This window comes from Polypterus senegalus, chromosome 9 (genome assembly GCF_016835505.1).
Source record: "Polypterus senegalus isolate Bchr_013 chromosome 9, ASM1683550v1, whole genome shotgun sequence".
Classification (NCBI taxonomy): domain Eukaryota; kingdom Metazoa; phylum Chordata; class Cladistia; order Polypteriformes; family Polypteridae; genus Polypterus; species Polypterus senegalus.
Window position 1 is genome coordinate 14825211 of NC_053162.1, and position 17317 is coordinate 14842527.

General features: G+C 40.9%; 1 protein-coding gene across 1 annotated transcript in view; it reads right to left on the minus strand.

The window, feature by feature from the left end:
• The window catches only part of LOC120535123 (multiple epidermal growth factor-like domains protein 9), a 434998-nt gene that overhangs the window by 123291 nt on the left and 294390 nt on the right, over positions 1-17317 (minus strand). The window contains exon 3 of the mRNA XM_039762720.1: positions 2922-3061. Within this exon, the coding sequence (XP_039618654.1) occupies positions 2922-3061 (140 nt within the window). The remainder of the gene's footprint in view (positions 1-2921; positions 3062-17317) is intronic.

Consider the following 17317-nt stretch of genomic DNA (forward strand, 5'->3'; position numbering starts at 1 on the left):
TGTCTCAGAGGCCTTTAAGTACCATGATGTCCTATTGGCTGTAGGGGTTGGACAGAAAACCTATAAATTTGTTTGCTCAACCACATTCTCTCTCTCTTTTTAACCAACATTTGATGATGAAGCATCTCTTGCTAACAACTGAAGAAGACCATCACACCATGAACTGAAGACAACACAATGAAGAGCACAGCTTCAGCCATTTTGAACAGACATGTGGCTGAAAGCTGAGCACCAATGATGCCTTAACTAGAGACATTAAGTAACTACAAGTCTGTGTGCCACCTGAATTACACATCACCATTTTATCAGGTTGTATGGCTGCCAATATTCAAATGTACTTTGCATTTTGCTATTATTTATGAATATTATCAGTAATACATTATTTTATGTGTAACTTAACTCCTGCTGGTCTTTTTACTACATCTAATTGCCTGAGGTTATACAGTAGATATAGAAGGGAAGGTGGGGATAAGTTATATATAATAATACCTTATAAACAGTTGTAAGTCTGTGAGATTAGGCATTCTAAGGCTACATATTAATAATACAATAGGGGAAAGTAGAGCAAAATATATTACTCTAGCAAGATAAAACACATGGGAGCATTAAGTGACATTTTAAGTGACTTTTGATGCTATTCTGCATTGTGAGCAGCGCAAAGCACAGCTTTGAAAAATCCTTTAATGAACTTTTTTTACAGGAATACTCCCCCAAAAAATAATATTTCTTTCTTATCCAATCAGAGTGGTGGCTCAGAGGCTAGGGATCTGAACTGGCAATCGGAAGATTACCGTAAATGTATGCAACAGTGTACAGGAGTATAAGGATTTGAATAAACTTCAAGGACTCGATGAGTTTTGAGTTTTGTCAATATCTAACTGGCCGCAGTGCCAAACCCACATTGGAAGTTGTGTGTAAAGCCTCACATGCATGCGGCATTTTGAGTTCTCTTTGTATAATTACTATATTCAGCTGCTGGGTACAATGCCATTCACATTCTTTTTTAACTCTTTACATTGCATCCTCACATTCTGTACAAATAATATAATTCAATGGTCACAAAAAAGAAAAATCGTGTGAGGTTTCTGCCATTTCTTTGGACTCTGCAATGTACTTTCTGGGAAAGCAGCTGCGTAGCTTTACATTGTCACAAATAATCAGCGTCACATATGCAAAGCAGGGAATCATGGCGGGGGACCCCACACTTCATCCAAACACATTTAATGACATAACATTCTCAAATTCAGATCTACACAAAGTGGGGCTGCGTCTTTGACAAGATGCCAGTCCATCTCCGAGTTCTTTCTCCTACACATTTAAAACTGAAGTTAAACACCACAGAACTGACGAGTTGTTATTGTAAGTCAATCCTCGGTTGATTGAGCTCACATTAATTCTCTTCCGTAGGCTCTTTTCTCAGAAAATCTTCCAATCAACACCGCATGAATATGCAAGATGAGCTCATCAATACTGCTGTGACAGTGATAAAGCGCGGCGAGCGGCGAGGTGCACAGATAAATTAAGCAGGCTTACAATTGCACTTCCTCCTGCGCTATCCAACAAAGAGCCAGGGTTTAGTATCAGGATTTGTGCAAGACCACCAGTGAGAGTTAGAGTAGATAATAACCCACGTAATGCACACCGTGTCAGTTGGAGTTAATTTAGAGTTAAAACATTCAAGTTGAATATATGAGGAAGAGGCAAGAGAAGGATGCCGAAATGAAAACTTGTCAATCAGAGGCAATTAGAATGGGAGTACATTTCAAAGTAATGAAATGGAAAAAAAAATGGCACAAAGCAAGATTAAGCATTGCTGAAAAGAAATAAATGACAAAATCAGTGGTCAGAATAATGGCAGGAAGATGATGGAGTGTCAATGAAAAAGAGAAATATTAACATTTCAACATAGTAACAGATGAGCTTCAGGCCAATGATTATCTGAAAGACACATTTTACGTGAATAAAACCTCTCACTGTCTGCAGCCGCAAGAACAGAGCTGGCCTGATGCAGACAAAGAACCCGCTTAGTTTTAATGATATTGAGCTGAGAGTGGCATGATGGCACTGAGGTTAGCTGCCTCACAAATCTTGTCACCATAAGATGGGATGTGGGAGATGCCCGGCAGTTCAACCCAGCCGGGACGCCCCGGAAATGGAAGGAAGGGGGAAGGCTGGCTGGCAGCTTCCCAGGAGTGTAGCGGTGCGCCGGATTCCTGCAGGGCATCCTGGGACTTGGAGTTCGGCTTCTCAGCCCTGTTGTGTGTCGTGGGTGCCACAGGGGAGAGCTGTCAAAGGACTTGGGGAGTCCTGCTTTCCCTATAGCCTGGAAGTACTAGTGGATCAAGAAGATGGAAGCCCATCAAGTTAAAAGAACTTGAAGTCTCCAGCTGACCCCGAAGTACTGTCAAGTCACGTGGGAGGAAGAACAGAAGCACTTCCAGGTCAGGAACTATATAAACCCAGCAGGGAGCCAGAGTAAGGTGGAGGTGGACAAAGCTTGCTGAGAGGTGTGGAGGAGATAGAGAGAGAATTGTATGGTTATTGTGCTTATTACTTGCCTGTTTATTGGTGGCTGTGGTGCTTATGGCACTATTATTGAGAAGAAAATAATAAAATACTTCTCAGTGCTTTTGCCTTGAGTCCTGAGCATCTGTCTATTGGGTTTAAAGGGGCAACAGCGACCCTTAGCATCTTACAGGGGACATGTTAAATAGCACCTGCAAATAAGAATTTCACTGCATGCTGTACACATGACAATAATGACCCCTTATAAACCTATAACATCAAACTTGCTTGTTAATTACATACCCAAGCCACCCCACCATAGCAGAGCAAGTGACTACCATAATGGAAAGAGCAAGTGCTTGTAGGAGGAAAGTCAGCAAGCCGATATAACCGTTAAGGAGGGCTGACGCACGTACCTGACTGAGGCTGGCACAGATCAGAGTGGTTGTTACACTCGCACGGTCGACATCCGGTATCGCTGAAATGAAAGAATCCCGGCCGACACTCATCACACCTGGGGCCATAGACTCCTTGTTTACAAGTGCAAATACCAGAGCTGTAAGACACAAGAAAGAAAAAAAAAATAATGAATTCAGGAAAAAAAAAGACGTAAAACAAAAGAACTTCATTGTTTCAATCATCACATCACACAAATGAATAATGGGTCGAGCTACTTACTTACCAGGAAGAGTGTTAAGAAGCACAATATAAGCACAAGCATTTCTAGGAGCACTAATGCATGGATGGAAATGATCACATTTATGTAATCTGATATAAGTGCCCTCTCTTCAATAATCAGCTTCTGAAGTATTCCCTGTGAAATCCGCTGTAGAACACACAAGGCAATTAATATGCACAAGTGACGTTAATAGTAAAGCCCTCGCTGATGGCATCCCGCTGGCTCTTATTTGTCAGTGACTAACCCTGAAATGGATAAGCAGGATGGAATCATAAAACAACTTCAAATGCGCTCCAACGGGCCTTCTCACTATTAATGATTCTCTATTAACTCTCTTAGATTTGGACTTTCATTTCCCTGTTTTGTTGTTAATGTATTTTGTAAAGTGTCTTGAAATTTGTAATAAAAATAAACTGTATTATTAATACAGTGTAGGCGTCATGGAGGAAGGACAGGAATCCTGACTGGGATGGCGGATGAATTCTTGCCTGGCCAAGAGGCCATAATGGGTGGACTGGGTAAACATGCAAGCTGGGAGCAGTTGATTCCCCTAGATGGCAGGTGGCAGTATTCCTCAGGGCTGAACACGATTAGGACACCCGCAGGAATTAGAGTTTGGAAACGCAGCCCTGTCGGGGTCTTTGTGTGCCACCAGAGGGTGCTGCCAGGGGAGGACTCTTCTGATTTCCACAGGACCCGGAAATGCTCCAGACGACCTGGGTGTGGCACCGGAGGTGGTTACCTGGACTAATTCAAAATGAAAGCAGCAGCTTCACTTGATTGAGTCAAGAGTCGTGAGGCAGTGGGTGGCACACTACTACAGGTTAGAAGGACAGTGTTTTGGTATTTGAATATTGTAGCTGGTGCTTGTCTGGAAACCGTGTTGCAGACAAATAAAAACCTTTTATTAGGACCCACAACTGTGTTGGGTGATATTGTGTCTGCAGTTTGGGGCTCAGTGTCATCCTCTTGTGGTTACAACAGTCACATAATAATAATAACAACAATAATAATAATAGCATTATTATTATTAGGGTTAGGGGTTGGCTTATGGTTATTAAATGATGGACGGATATTTCACTTTCTCTAACCAGGGCTGTGGAGTTGGTACACAAAACATTGGACTCAGACTCCTCAATTTATGGTACCACCGAGTCTGATTCCAACTTCTCTTTTTGCAATTAGACTCATATATTTACTATGTTGTGTCACGCATGCGCGTCTGAGGGTCACCTTATTGACTATAATTGGGTATGCAGTACCACCTCAGGGTGCGAGAGACCCGTCTGGAAACACACAAGATACAAGATAGCAGGCATTTCATCACTGCCAGTGTGAATCTTCAGTCTACTTTTTAGTACCCTAACCTGTTTGTGGGTTTGTGTTTAAAGGCTGCACAGATGCCCTTGTAGCTTTTGTGTACTGTTTATTGTAAAGTAACATTAAACAAAAGACAAAAAACTTACAAAATTAAAACAGGCAATATTTTTGTGAAAAAAGTTGAATCAAACTAGTATATGTGAAATTGGAAACGTTAACACCTTACATTACAATTTACATTTAGCTGCAGTCAGTATATTTTCTGACTCCAACTCCAGCAATCCAATAATTGCTTCTGACTTCAACTCCACAGCCCTGACTCCGACTGCCTTATTTATTAATGACACACAGCAAGGTAATATGTTGCCACTGTGTAAGTTTAGTGTGGGCATATGGTGTTTTACAAATCAGTTTACAAACCACTTAAGAAATGACATCTCCCTTAGCATGAATGAAATTCATACCCACCCTGCATTATTTCTTACTACAATTCTCAAATCCATATACTTTTAAAATGCACAGAATGCTAGGCAGATACATCTTTACATGTTGTCTACTTAGTTAAGAATGACCTTCACCTTTTTATTAAAAAAATTAGTAAACAGATCTTTGTTACTCATACAGTGGTGTGAAAAACTATTTGCCCCCTTTCCTGATTTCTTATTCTTTTGCATGTTTGTCACACAAAATGTTTCTGATCATCAAACACATTTAACCATTAGTCAAATATAACACAAGTAAACACAAAATGCAGTTTTTAAATGATGGTTTTTATTATTTAGGGAGAAAAAAATCCAAACCTACATGGCCCTGTGTGAAAAAGTAATTGCCCCCTGAACCTAATAACTGGTTGGGCCACCCGTAGCAGCAATAACTGCAATCAAGCGTTTGCGATAACTTGCAATGAGTCTTTTACAGCGCTCTGGAGGAATTTTGGCCCACTCATCTTTGCAGAATTGTTGTAATTCAGCTTTATTTGAGGGTTTTCTAGCATGAACCGCCTTTGTAAGGTCATGCCATAGCATCTCAATTGGATTCAGGTCAGGACTTTGACTAGGCCACTCCAAAGTCTTCATTTTGTTTTTCTTCAGCCATTCAGAGGTGGATTTGCTGGTGTGTTTGGGGTCATTGTCCTGTTGCAGCACCCAAGATCGCTTCAGCTCGAGTTGACGAACAGATGGCCGGACATTCTCCTTCAGGAGTTTTTGGTAGACAGTAGAATTCATGGTTCCATCTATCACAGCAAGCCTTCCAGGTCCTGAAGCAGCAAAACAACCCCAGACCATCACACTACCACCACCATATTTTACTGTTGGTATGATGTTCTTTTTCTGAAATGCTGTGTTCCTTTTATGCCAGATGTAACGGACATTTGCCTTCCAAAAGTTCAACTTTTGTCTCATCAGTCCACAAGGTATTTTCCCAAAAGTCTTGGCAATCATTGAGATGTTTCTTAGCAAAATTGAGACGAGCCCTAATGTTCTTTTTGCTTAACAGTGGTTTGCGTCTTGGAAATCTGCCATGCAGGCCGTTTTTGCCCAGTCTCTTTCTTATGGTGGAGTCGTGAACACTGACCTTAATTGAGGCAAGTGAGGCCTGCAGTTCTTTAGACGTTGTCCTGGGGTCTTTTGTGACCTCTCGGATGAGACGTCTCTGCGCTTTTGGGGTAATTTTGGTCAGCCGGCCACTCCTGGGAAGGTTCACCACTGTTCCATGTTTTTGCCATTTGTGGATAATGGCTCTCACTGTGGTTCACTGGAGTCCCAAAGCTTTAGAAATGGCTTTATAACCTTTACCAGACTGATAGATCTCAATGACTTCTGTTCTCATTTGTTCCTGAATTTCTTTGGATCTTGGCATGATGTCTAGCTTTTGAGGTGCTTTTGGTCTACTTCTCTGTGTCAGGCAGCTCCTATTGAAGTGATTTCTTGATTGAAACAGGTGTGGCAGTAATCAGGCCTGGGGGTGGCTACGGAAATTGAACTCAGGTGTGATACACCACAGTTAGGTGATTTTTGAACAAGGGGGCAATTACTTTTTCACACAGGGCCAGGGTTTGGATTTATTTTCTCCCTAAATAATAAAAACCATCATTTAAAAACTGCATTTTGTGTTTACTTGTGTTATATTTGACTAATGGTTAAATGTGTTTGATGATCAGAAACATTTTGTGTGACAAACATGCAAAAGAATAAGAAATCAGGAAGGGGGCAAATAGTTTTTCACACCACTGTACATACCAACATCCCGTGACATCCCAAAGAGCCCCCCCGCCAAAGAAAAGAGTCCCTTTAAAGAAAATCACAAAATGAGGCCTCTAAAGTAGCTGAGGAAGACGGCTTCAAAATGTGTAACTGGCCAGTAAGTCCCAAAACTTTCCACTTTCCCCTTAGGATTAATAAAGTTTATCTAATCTAAAGAACGCGACAAGAGGAAGTCTCACCATAAACCTTTGGCTTGTGTAACTAAAGGGACAAATAAAGAATCTTTATAAAATAAAAGATTTACTTCACAAAATATGTTCTCTAGCATAGCAAGCTCTAAGAAGTACAAAAGGTCCATAAGAAGTTGCCTTCACAAAATAATGAGTGCAATCCAAAGGCAAACAAGTCTCAGTAACCCAAATCCAGTGAGACGGGTCAAAAACTGAGCAAAGAGGTTTAAAAATCCAGCAAATCAAACACACAGCAACAATCTAAAAAGAGCTCACCAACACCCAGTGCATACAATGTACCGCAAGCAACTGTGCGTTTCCTCAACCTTTATGGGGTTGAGAGCAGATTTTCTATGTAATAAACTTAATAAGTTATAGCATAATGAAAATTGCATAATTAGATCTGGACCACCCTATAGAGAATCTGTGGTGTGGCTTGAAGATGGCTGTCCAGAAACGCAATCCACCTAATTTGAAGGAGTTGGCCTTGAAGAGTGGGTGACAATCCCAGTGGCTGAATGTGTTCACCAGGAGAATTGCAGCAGGAATTGCAGCAAAAGGGGTCTCTACAAAGTATTGCCTTTTTGTGAATACTTATAAACATGCAGGATTTATGTTTTTTGTCTTAATTATTGTTTGTGTCACAATAGAAAATATTTTACACCTTCAAAGTGGTAGGCATGTTATGTAAAACAAGTGCTTAACCATCTAAAAATCCATCTGAATTCCTGGTTGAAATGTGACAAAACAGGACAACGCCGAGGGGGATGAATACTTTCACAAGGCACTGTAAATAGATACTGTAGTAACGTGGGCTGAAAGGTAGAGCTCTGCAGGTGGCGTAATTGTGGACATTAATAATAAACTCTTTGCACGTTAGTCAATGATAACTTGAACCATGCCATGCCAAAGAGTCTCTAGCAATCCCATCAAAACATGAGAGCTGTGGAGTGGCAACACTCGATTAACTGAAGTGGCCAAAGACAGCTGTGAGAAGATCAAAGGGCACTCATTGCTGTGTTGCATACTAAAGATGAATTAGGGATGGCACTGCAGCCGGACAAGATGGCACACTCATTTGTTTCTGTTCGGAACAGAACGACTTCTGAATGGGAGATTAGATCCATCCATCCATCCATTATCCAACCCGCTATATCCTAACTACAGGGTCACGGGGTTACAAGTCTTATAATAAAGACGGCAAAGCTTGTCAGCATTAATATAATGCACTGGAGGACATATTCAATCTCGTTAATGTGTGTGTCTCAGTTAATGCAAATATCCTCAGGGTTTTTTTTTGTAAACGCACAACATTCAATTTAGCTGCTGAACAGAACATTCTGGAAAGACTTGAACAGTGGCCTGCACATTGTGTGCTCTTTTGTGTATCATGCATGTTGCATGAGATACATACATAAGATATAAAAAGCAAAAGTTAATACAGCAGTAGAGCCTGCAAAAGATTTGCTAAACTGAAATAAACATTCAGAATCGGCCACAGACAGGTTTAAAATAGAAGCCACAAAAAATGTTCAGAATTTCTTAAGAGGTTGTCTCTGTTCCACTGCGTTGTCACACATTTTCTCCAATGCAGGGTTGATGTCTTTCATTTATTTTTTTTTACAGGGTATTATTTTAGTGATTTCTTTTGAATTTGTTTTTTGGCACTTGAAATGTATTTTTAATTTTTGAAGAATTTAGTGTTGATCCTTATCAGAAATTCTTGGTGTGCCATTCACTTTACATTGATATTGGCCAAAGTCTGTTTGTCTGTCCATCCTCTATATAGTGCCTTTCATAATTATCTATCTATTGTAAAAGAAGCCCAGACACAGACAGACACTGAGACAGCCAGATGTCCAAACTCAACCACACTCAATTTATTAGTTTCTTCTGCACACACAGCACACAGTGCATCAGCCCACAATAGTTGCTCAGTCCTTTACTTTCCTCTTTCTCTCAAGTCTTCTGCCACCTCTACTCCTCTCCTCACAAGCTCCATCCTCTTCCACCCGACTCCTGCTCCTCTACTGGAGTGAGGTGGCCTCCTTTATACTGCAGCTGGGTATGCCCCAGGTGCTCCCTGATGTTCTTCTGGTGGAGCTTCCTAGTGTGGCAGAAGTGCCACATGAGCACCTGGAAGCATCTTGTGTGTGCCTAGAATTTCTTCTGGGCTTCACAACCCTCCGGCGCCCCCTGGCGGGGGCCACAGGCCCTAACAGGGTTGAGCTTTTAAGCTCTGATCCAGTGGCCCTGATGTAACCCAGGGGTGTGCCCTCTCTGTCCCGGGAAATGGATTGCCCTTCTCTCGATCCCCTGCTCTTCCAGGCCTCCTGGTAGTGTATGATCCATGGCGATCCATCACATTATCTATCTGTTATATAGTGCCTTTATCTATCTATCTATCTATCTATCTATCTTGTGGCCAGATCTCTTTTACTCTGAATATTTGCGCTGTACTGAACTGTAAGCTGTAAATCACAAGCCTGCAGCCTCCAGTTAACACGCTGGCACCTTGCAGTGTGAGCTAAATGGAGAGCTCCTTTAGTCGGCCGCGCAGAGGCCATCTCTGAACATCGTGGCTTCCTGGTGACATCAGCTGATCTCTCTCTGTGTCAGCCCCCACTGTCTCACGCTGTGTTGGCAATGCAGAAGCATAGAATACTTGGAGAGAGTCACTGGGTATGTCAAACTATGCGATGAACTTTATAGGAGTGCACTGCCGACTGCCACTGACTCTCTAAGGTTATCTAAATGTCTAATGTGACATGGCTGTTAAGGAAGTGAAGGCATTGGATCACAACACTAGCTGGCTTGGGTCCCACTTCTTCTGGGCTGGCCTGCTTTTGGTGTTCATACCCATTCGTCATTTGTGGAACTCCTGAATACAACAACAGGAAGGAGTCTTGGATATAAACCTTTGTTCAATTTAGACTTAGGCCGGGGTTGTACTTCACGCAACGTGACGAATGCTGCAGCGAACACTCCTGCTACGCAAGCGTTGTAGTGTTTATACTTGGGCGCGTACTTTACGTAAATCTGGAGGAATCCATCAGGTGGCAGAGCGAGATATTACCGCGGTGAGAACATGTTCGGCTTCTCTGTGTTGTGAATTGCCTAAAACACCCATTAAATTCCTATGACACCTTACCGCAATATCTCTGAAAAGGATGTTGATTAAAGTATCTATCTACCTATTGATTAAATCTATCAATCCAGGGATGCGCCCATTCCAGCAAGCATTGGGCACGAGTGAGAAACAATCCCTGGACGAGGCCTCAGCTCATTGCAAGGTGAATACAAGCACGCACATACACTGGCGTCATTTTAGCGGCACCAAATCCCCAAATCTGCATATCTTTGGAAGAAAACCGGAGCACAGTGTGGAATACAAGCAACGTGACTCCCTGCGAGACAGCAGTGCTATCGCTCCGCCACCGTGACACCCCCATGTGTGTAATTATTAACAGTATTCATTATTTAAACGAAATTAATGATTTATCTGTAAAATGTAACATACACACTTTAATGCATTTCATCATGAAAGTGATATCAAGTATAAATGTAAAGATTCTAAATGTGCAGAGAGTTGGAATATCATACATTTAATTTGTTCTGTTTGGCGATGTACTGCTGCTTGACGTAGCGATTAAAAGTGGGATGACGTTTACGACCGTCTGCTTTAATGATAAAGTAAACTATAAGGTTAAAGTGAACATTTCGAGATTAAAGCCAAAATTTCCACTTTAATCACAAAATACACGTTTCCACCAAGTCCTTAATTTTTTTCTCAGTGGCTCAAATACAGCGCTGTACATTATGTTGCTGTTGTGAAGTTGCACAAAAAAATAGACAGCACAGAAGATGGTATGTGAGACTTTTAGAGAGAGAGATAGATAGATAGATAGATGTGAAAAACAATATATGATAGATGTGAAAACATTATATAATAGATAGATAGATAGATAGATAGATAGATAGATAGATGTGAAAAACAATATATGATAGATGTGAAAAACATTATATAATAGATAGATAGATAGATAGATAGATATGACAGGCTCTATATGATAGATAGATAGATAGATACAGTGGGATGCAAAAGTTTGGGCAACCTTGTTAATAGTCATTATTTTCCTGTATAAATCGTTGGTTGTTACGATAAAAAATGTCAGTTAAATATATCATATAGGAGACACACACAGTGATATTTGAGAAGTGAAATGAAGTTTATTGGATTTACAGAAAGTGTGCAATAATTGTTCAAACAAAATCAGGCAGGTGCATCCATGCTCGGAAGCCATCAAACCTGAATGAACTAGAGATGTTTTGTAAAGAGGAATGGTCCAAAATACCTTCAACCACAATCCAGACTCTCATTGGAACCTACAGGAAGCGTTTAGAGGCTGTAATTTCTGCAAAAGGCGGATTTACGAAATATTGATTTCATTTCTTTTTTGTGGTGCCCAAATTTATGCACCTGCCTGATTTTGTTTGAACAATTACTGCACACTTTCTGTAAATCCAATAAACTTCATTTCACTTCTCAATTATCACTGTGTGTGTCTCCTATATGATATATTTAACTGACATTTTTTATTGTAACAAACAACGATTTATACAGGAAAATAATGACTATTAACAAGGTTGCCCAAACTTTTGCATCCCACTGTAGATAGATAGATAGATAGATAGATAGATAGATAGATAGATAGATAGATAGATAGATAGATAGATAGATAGATAGATAGATAGATAGATAGATAGATACTTTATTAATCCCAAGGGGAGGTTCACATACTCCAGCAGCAGCATACTGATAAAAAACAATATTAAATTAAAGAGTGCTAAAAATGCAGGTATAACAGACATAACTTTGTATAATGTATCGTGTCATTACGATCGGGAATATGTGATGCTTGAATATAAAAGCACCACAAATACATCTGTATGTCGGCATTTTGCTTCACCACATTGAACCATTCCTCAAATATCGAAGCACGCACATCGATCTTGTAGGATCCGCAAAGCTTTCTGTCACATGTAGATAGTAAACAGAGACTCTGACGTCACATTCCGACTTTTATCGCACTGCGCCCACCGACTTTTTGCTGGTACTGCAACTTGCACATGTGTCACGTTAATTTCTGAGGACCTGCTCAGAGGACGCATCAAATGAATGCTGAGAACGCGTGGCAGCCATGATGCGGGCATGTACGCGTTCTGAGCGTGAAGTATAAACGAGCCCTTACATTTCATTTTCACTATTTAAAATCACTTTAGCCTTTATTACTAAAGGCATGACCAGAAGCAGTGTTCATATGGGGATGGGACAAGTGGAAGAAAGCCCAAGCCACTAGGGTAGGGGGAAAAAATGATTTTATTACAAATTGTGATTCTGAAATCTGGCCATTACTGGACTGCAAAACTGAATAAAAAAATCATTGTTTTAAAAAAAAAATGGAGACATTCCAATCAGCAAAATGTAACACCTAAACCATATTATGTGATTAATTGCTACAAACAATATGAGTTACCTGCAACCAGGCATTGGTTGTTGCCATGGTAACAGTTTACCGGTGAAGTTAACGTAAATCAAATGCACAGCACACACATTTACTTATGCTGCTTTAATAATGTTCAAACTTGGTTGCCAAATACTGACACATTTTCCTCAAAGAACGCATGTCCTGAAAACAGTGCAAAATGTGAACATGACTGATTAAGGTGGTTGGTAGAGTTATGGCACTTCATCGCAATGTAAAACCTAAAGTCTGGACTCACTTTGGATTTCACAAAGTAAAGGAAGAACTTCAGATGACTGTGGCCATATACAAAATTTGTCACCGTAAAGTCAAGTATTGTGGTAATATAGCTAATACTCAAGCCATTCTCGCTTAACACCAGCTAGAGATAAACTCACATGGTGCCAAGCCTGCCTCTATGCCAAGTAAGCAGTTCTGGACACAAGCCACCAACCAGCACTGGGGAATCTCTGGTGACCTTCAGCGCTATAATGGGATAATGAGATGGAAGGTAATTGGGGCAGGTAGCAAATGCCTCACGATTCTATGTTCCCTACTGCTTATTAATGAAAATATCTAATTAGCCAATCACATGGCAGCAACTCAATGCATTTTGCAATTTAGACATTTTCAAGACAACCTTCTGAAGTTCAAACTGAGCATCAGAATGGTGAAGAAAGGTGAATGAATTGATTTTGAATGTGGCGTTGCGGTTGTTGGTGCCAGATGGGTTGCTCTGAATATTTCAGAAACTGCTGATCTACCGGGATTTTCCACACACAATCATCTGTAGGGTTTACAGAGAATGGTCTGAAAAAGATAAAACCTCCAGTAAGTGTCATTTCTCTGTGTGAAAATGCCTTGTTGATGCCAGGGGTCAGAGGAGAATGGACAGACTGGTTCAAGCTGATAGAAAGGTAACAGTACCTCATATAAACACTTGTTACAACCGAGGTGTGCAGAAGAACATCTCTGAACAGACAACATGTCAAAGCCTTAAAGCAGGTGGGCTACAGCAGCAGGAGACCACACCGGGTGTCAATCCTGTCAGCTACGAACAGGCAACTGAGGCTGCAATTCCCACAGGTTCACCAAAATTGGGAAATAGAAGATTGGAAAAATGTCGTCTGGTCTGATGAGGCTCAATTTGCACTGCAACATTCAGATGGTTGGGTCAGAATTTGGCATCAACAACATGAAAGCATGGATCCATCCTGCCTTGTATCAACAGTTCAGGCTGGTGGTGGTGTGATGATGTGGGAGATATTTTTTGGCACACTTTGGGCCTCTTAGTACCAACTGAGCATTGTTTAAATGCCACAGACTACCTGAGTATTGTTGCTGATCATGTCCATCCTTTTATGACCACAGTGTCATCTTCTGATGGCTTCTTCCACAAGGATAACATGCTATGTCACAAGGCTCAGATCATCTCAAACGGGTTTCTTGAACATGACAATGAGTTCACTGGACTCAAATTGCCTTCACAGTCACCAGATCTCAATCCAACAGAGCACCTTTGTGATGCGATATGGTGAAACGGACGATTCGCATCATGGATGTGCAGCTAACAAATCAGCAACATCTGCGTGATGTTATCATGTCAATATGGAGCAAAATACCACTGAGGAATGTTCCCAGCACCTTGTTGAATCTACGCCACGAAGAATTACGGCAGTTAGAAAGGCAAAAGGGGGTCCAACCGGGTACTAGCAGGGTGTACCTAATAAAGCGGCTGGTGAATGTCTTTGCCAGGGTTTCATCCACACCTGATAATAACAATATTATTTTGTAAATATTTGCACAAAAGTTTACTTAATCATAAGCACACACATGTCAACTAAAATGTCTGTCATACTCTCTGTGAACTAACAGGAATTAAAACATTTTTAGTTCTGAGAAGAAAAGGCTACAGTGGGACATCATCCAGATCTTTAAAATTTTCAAACATGATCCAGCAGAGTTCTTTCATTTAAAAGAGAACTGCAATCAAGGACGTTGGTGAAAGTTAAGTGAAAGTGCACTCAAGATGGAAGCCAAGATGCATATCTTCAACACAAAGGGTTGTGAGAATCTGAAGCCAACTGCCAAGGTATGGCTCTGAAGGAGATTCTCTCGATATCTTATAAATGTATCTCGATGACACACCAGGACAACGGAATATGCAAAAGAAGCTAGACAAAATGAAAGGCCGTCAAATTTACCTGTGTTTTTAATTGTGGGTTGGCTGCCATTAAAAATGTCAAACTCCAACCTTTTCTCAGTGTTCCCTGTGTACCTAACTTGATGTCTTAGGCCACCATAAGTTCAGACTCTGAATGTCCTGTGCTATTTAAAGTCAGAAGGGGTACACTACGTATATTCTTCACCTGCATGTCCTAAGAGCTCTAAGCCCTTCTCTGCTGTAGATTAAACTTTTAACTGAAAGTGTGCACCATCTTTGAATTTTAAGCTGACAAATACCTTTTTGGAGCCTTATTTGACAAGAAGCACGTAGTCAAGCTCAAACATTAGCAACAGACGAGACACCGCTGCATATGAAAAGTCAGCAAAAGCAACAGAGGAAGATAAGCATCACCAATCAGCAAATGCTTTTTCTGGATGGCACCCTGGTGATTTCTTCTTCTTCTTTTGCAGCAGATAAGACCTGCAGGCGTGCTTCTTCCCTAAAGAAGCCTTTATCTACAAGGCATCTTTATCTGCTATCTTCTTCTGAATTTCTGCAGCCGAACCTGCGGTCACTTTGGGACACTTGTCACGAGCAGCACATATTAGTTCAATCTCAAAGCTCTTTCAAGCTGAGGTTCCTTTTCTGTGGTGTTTGCATGTTCTCTCGATGTTGGTGTCCAAAGACATGACGTTAAAGTGACTAGTCTTTCTTATTTACTCTAGTCTATCGTACAATGGACTGGGGTATTAATGACACTCAGATCTCACCAATGAATAGATTATGGATGCTACGGATCAAATGATGTTGGGATTTGGAAAATATACAATCAAAATAGTTGTGCTACTTGGAAATGACAGGAAAGGGGTGAGAGATGGTCATCAGCAAATACTACAGTGATGTGTACAGAAATATGATGCTAAGTATGTTTGATGTTGCATGGAGTTGTTGCTGTTGTTCCTCCGGGTTCAAATGGAGGACTTGTTTGTGATGGAGTGGATTCTTTCTTTATGCGATGTGGTCCTTTGTTCATGGTGTGCTGAGCTTTTCTTAAGCTCTTTGCTGTGTCCTCTGCAGCTTCACAGGGGAAAACGTTACTCTTTCAAGCGTAAGAATTTAAGTCCTGAAGTTCCCTTGTTCAAGTAATGGCTTCTTCTCAGTCTTCTCAGACCGGGCTAAGTCACTGGCACAGAGCTTGGCTTGGCAGAGTGGAAAGAGGGATCGGCGTTTGGTTTCAGAGCATGCAAGAGAGAGATGAAGACCACACGTTCTTCAAAGAAGGTGTAACCTTTAGTGATTAGATAAAAGTCACTTCCAGTTACAGAACTAGTGTCTGTTGATAGGACCATTATTTTGTGCATCACAGTTGTCACTCATTCAATTATGCTGTACAGTAGCTCTTTGTTTGAATTTGGGTGTCCATTTGCCACATTCTGGTCTGAAGGGGCACCTGCAAAGATGTCACTTCAACTCTGATTTACACCCTTGTTATGAGATGAAGTACAGGGCTGATCCTGGAATGCCGATTGGGTAGTGAAGCTGGACTTCTGCATCTCTGTTATATCTGTTGTCTTAACAGGCCTTGGGTGCCACTAAAAAGCCTAGCAGAATGGGCAATGCCCACTTTGTCCTACAATTGCCATAAAATTTCAAAAACAAAGGGGGAAATAATCCCATTTAATCCTGTATGTCATTGTTAGACCACAAGATCTACAACACAACACTTGACCAGTGTCCTGCTATACAAACTTATCAGATTGGGCTTGATCTACCTGCAAAACCTGTTTTGTTTTAATTATAACCTACACGTCTTCGAATTTGTTTAAAATTCTTGCTGTGTATCATGTTTTACTTAATTGCACAATTTTCAAGTTGCTGTTAATGAACATGTTTGCCAAACAAAAAACATGAGGAGGAAAAAGATTTAAGATCATTACAACACTACATTTAGCACATTCAGTAACTCCATTTGTGAAGCACGAATAGACTCACCGTGCCTCGAACTACTTAAAATGAAGATGGGCACTGAATTCATGTCTTTGCATCCAAGAATCAGAAAGGCACATAGCAGAACGGACGGATGGATGATGGGGGCAGGAGATATAAGTAATAAATGTGTAAGTAATTGGGAGAGATTTTGGATGGGTTTCATATATGCATTGCAGACATGTGAAGTGCTTTTTCTTTGACCATTTTCCATGCACAGAAAATTCAGTTTTAGTGTACGGCTGTGTTTTGCCGCGTCAATGCACAACCACAAGCAAAAATATTAATAACTAGCCACAGTGCCTAATGAAGACAGGTAATACAATAAAAAATATTTTTTATCTCTTGCTCTTTGTGTACCTTCAGTGGCGTTCCTCTTTACGTATGTGAACATCTCTTAACCGACATTACCTTCCCATAAAGCCTGCTTCTCAGACATTATTTTCAAGGTACCTTTCTCACCTCCTGTCCGGTTTTATACCCGCCGTCTCTATCAGTTTGCCTCATATGCCTTTACTCCTCCTCATGTGTCTCACAATTGCACTTTCTCATCAAAGCCAAACTGACCAATCCAAGAATTACCAAAGCCTACAAAAAAAAACTCGAAAATCCGGCCCACCTTAAATCCCTTCGCACCTCTCCGTCAGCGACTTTTGTCTTGAAAATGTGCCGATCAAGACAAGCAGCAAGCAGTCTACTAT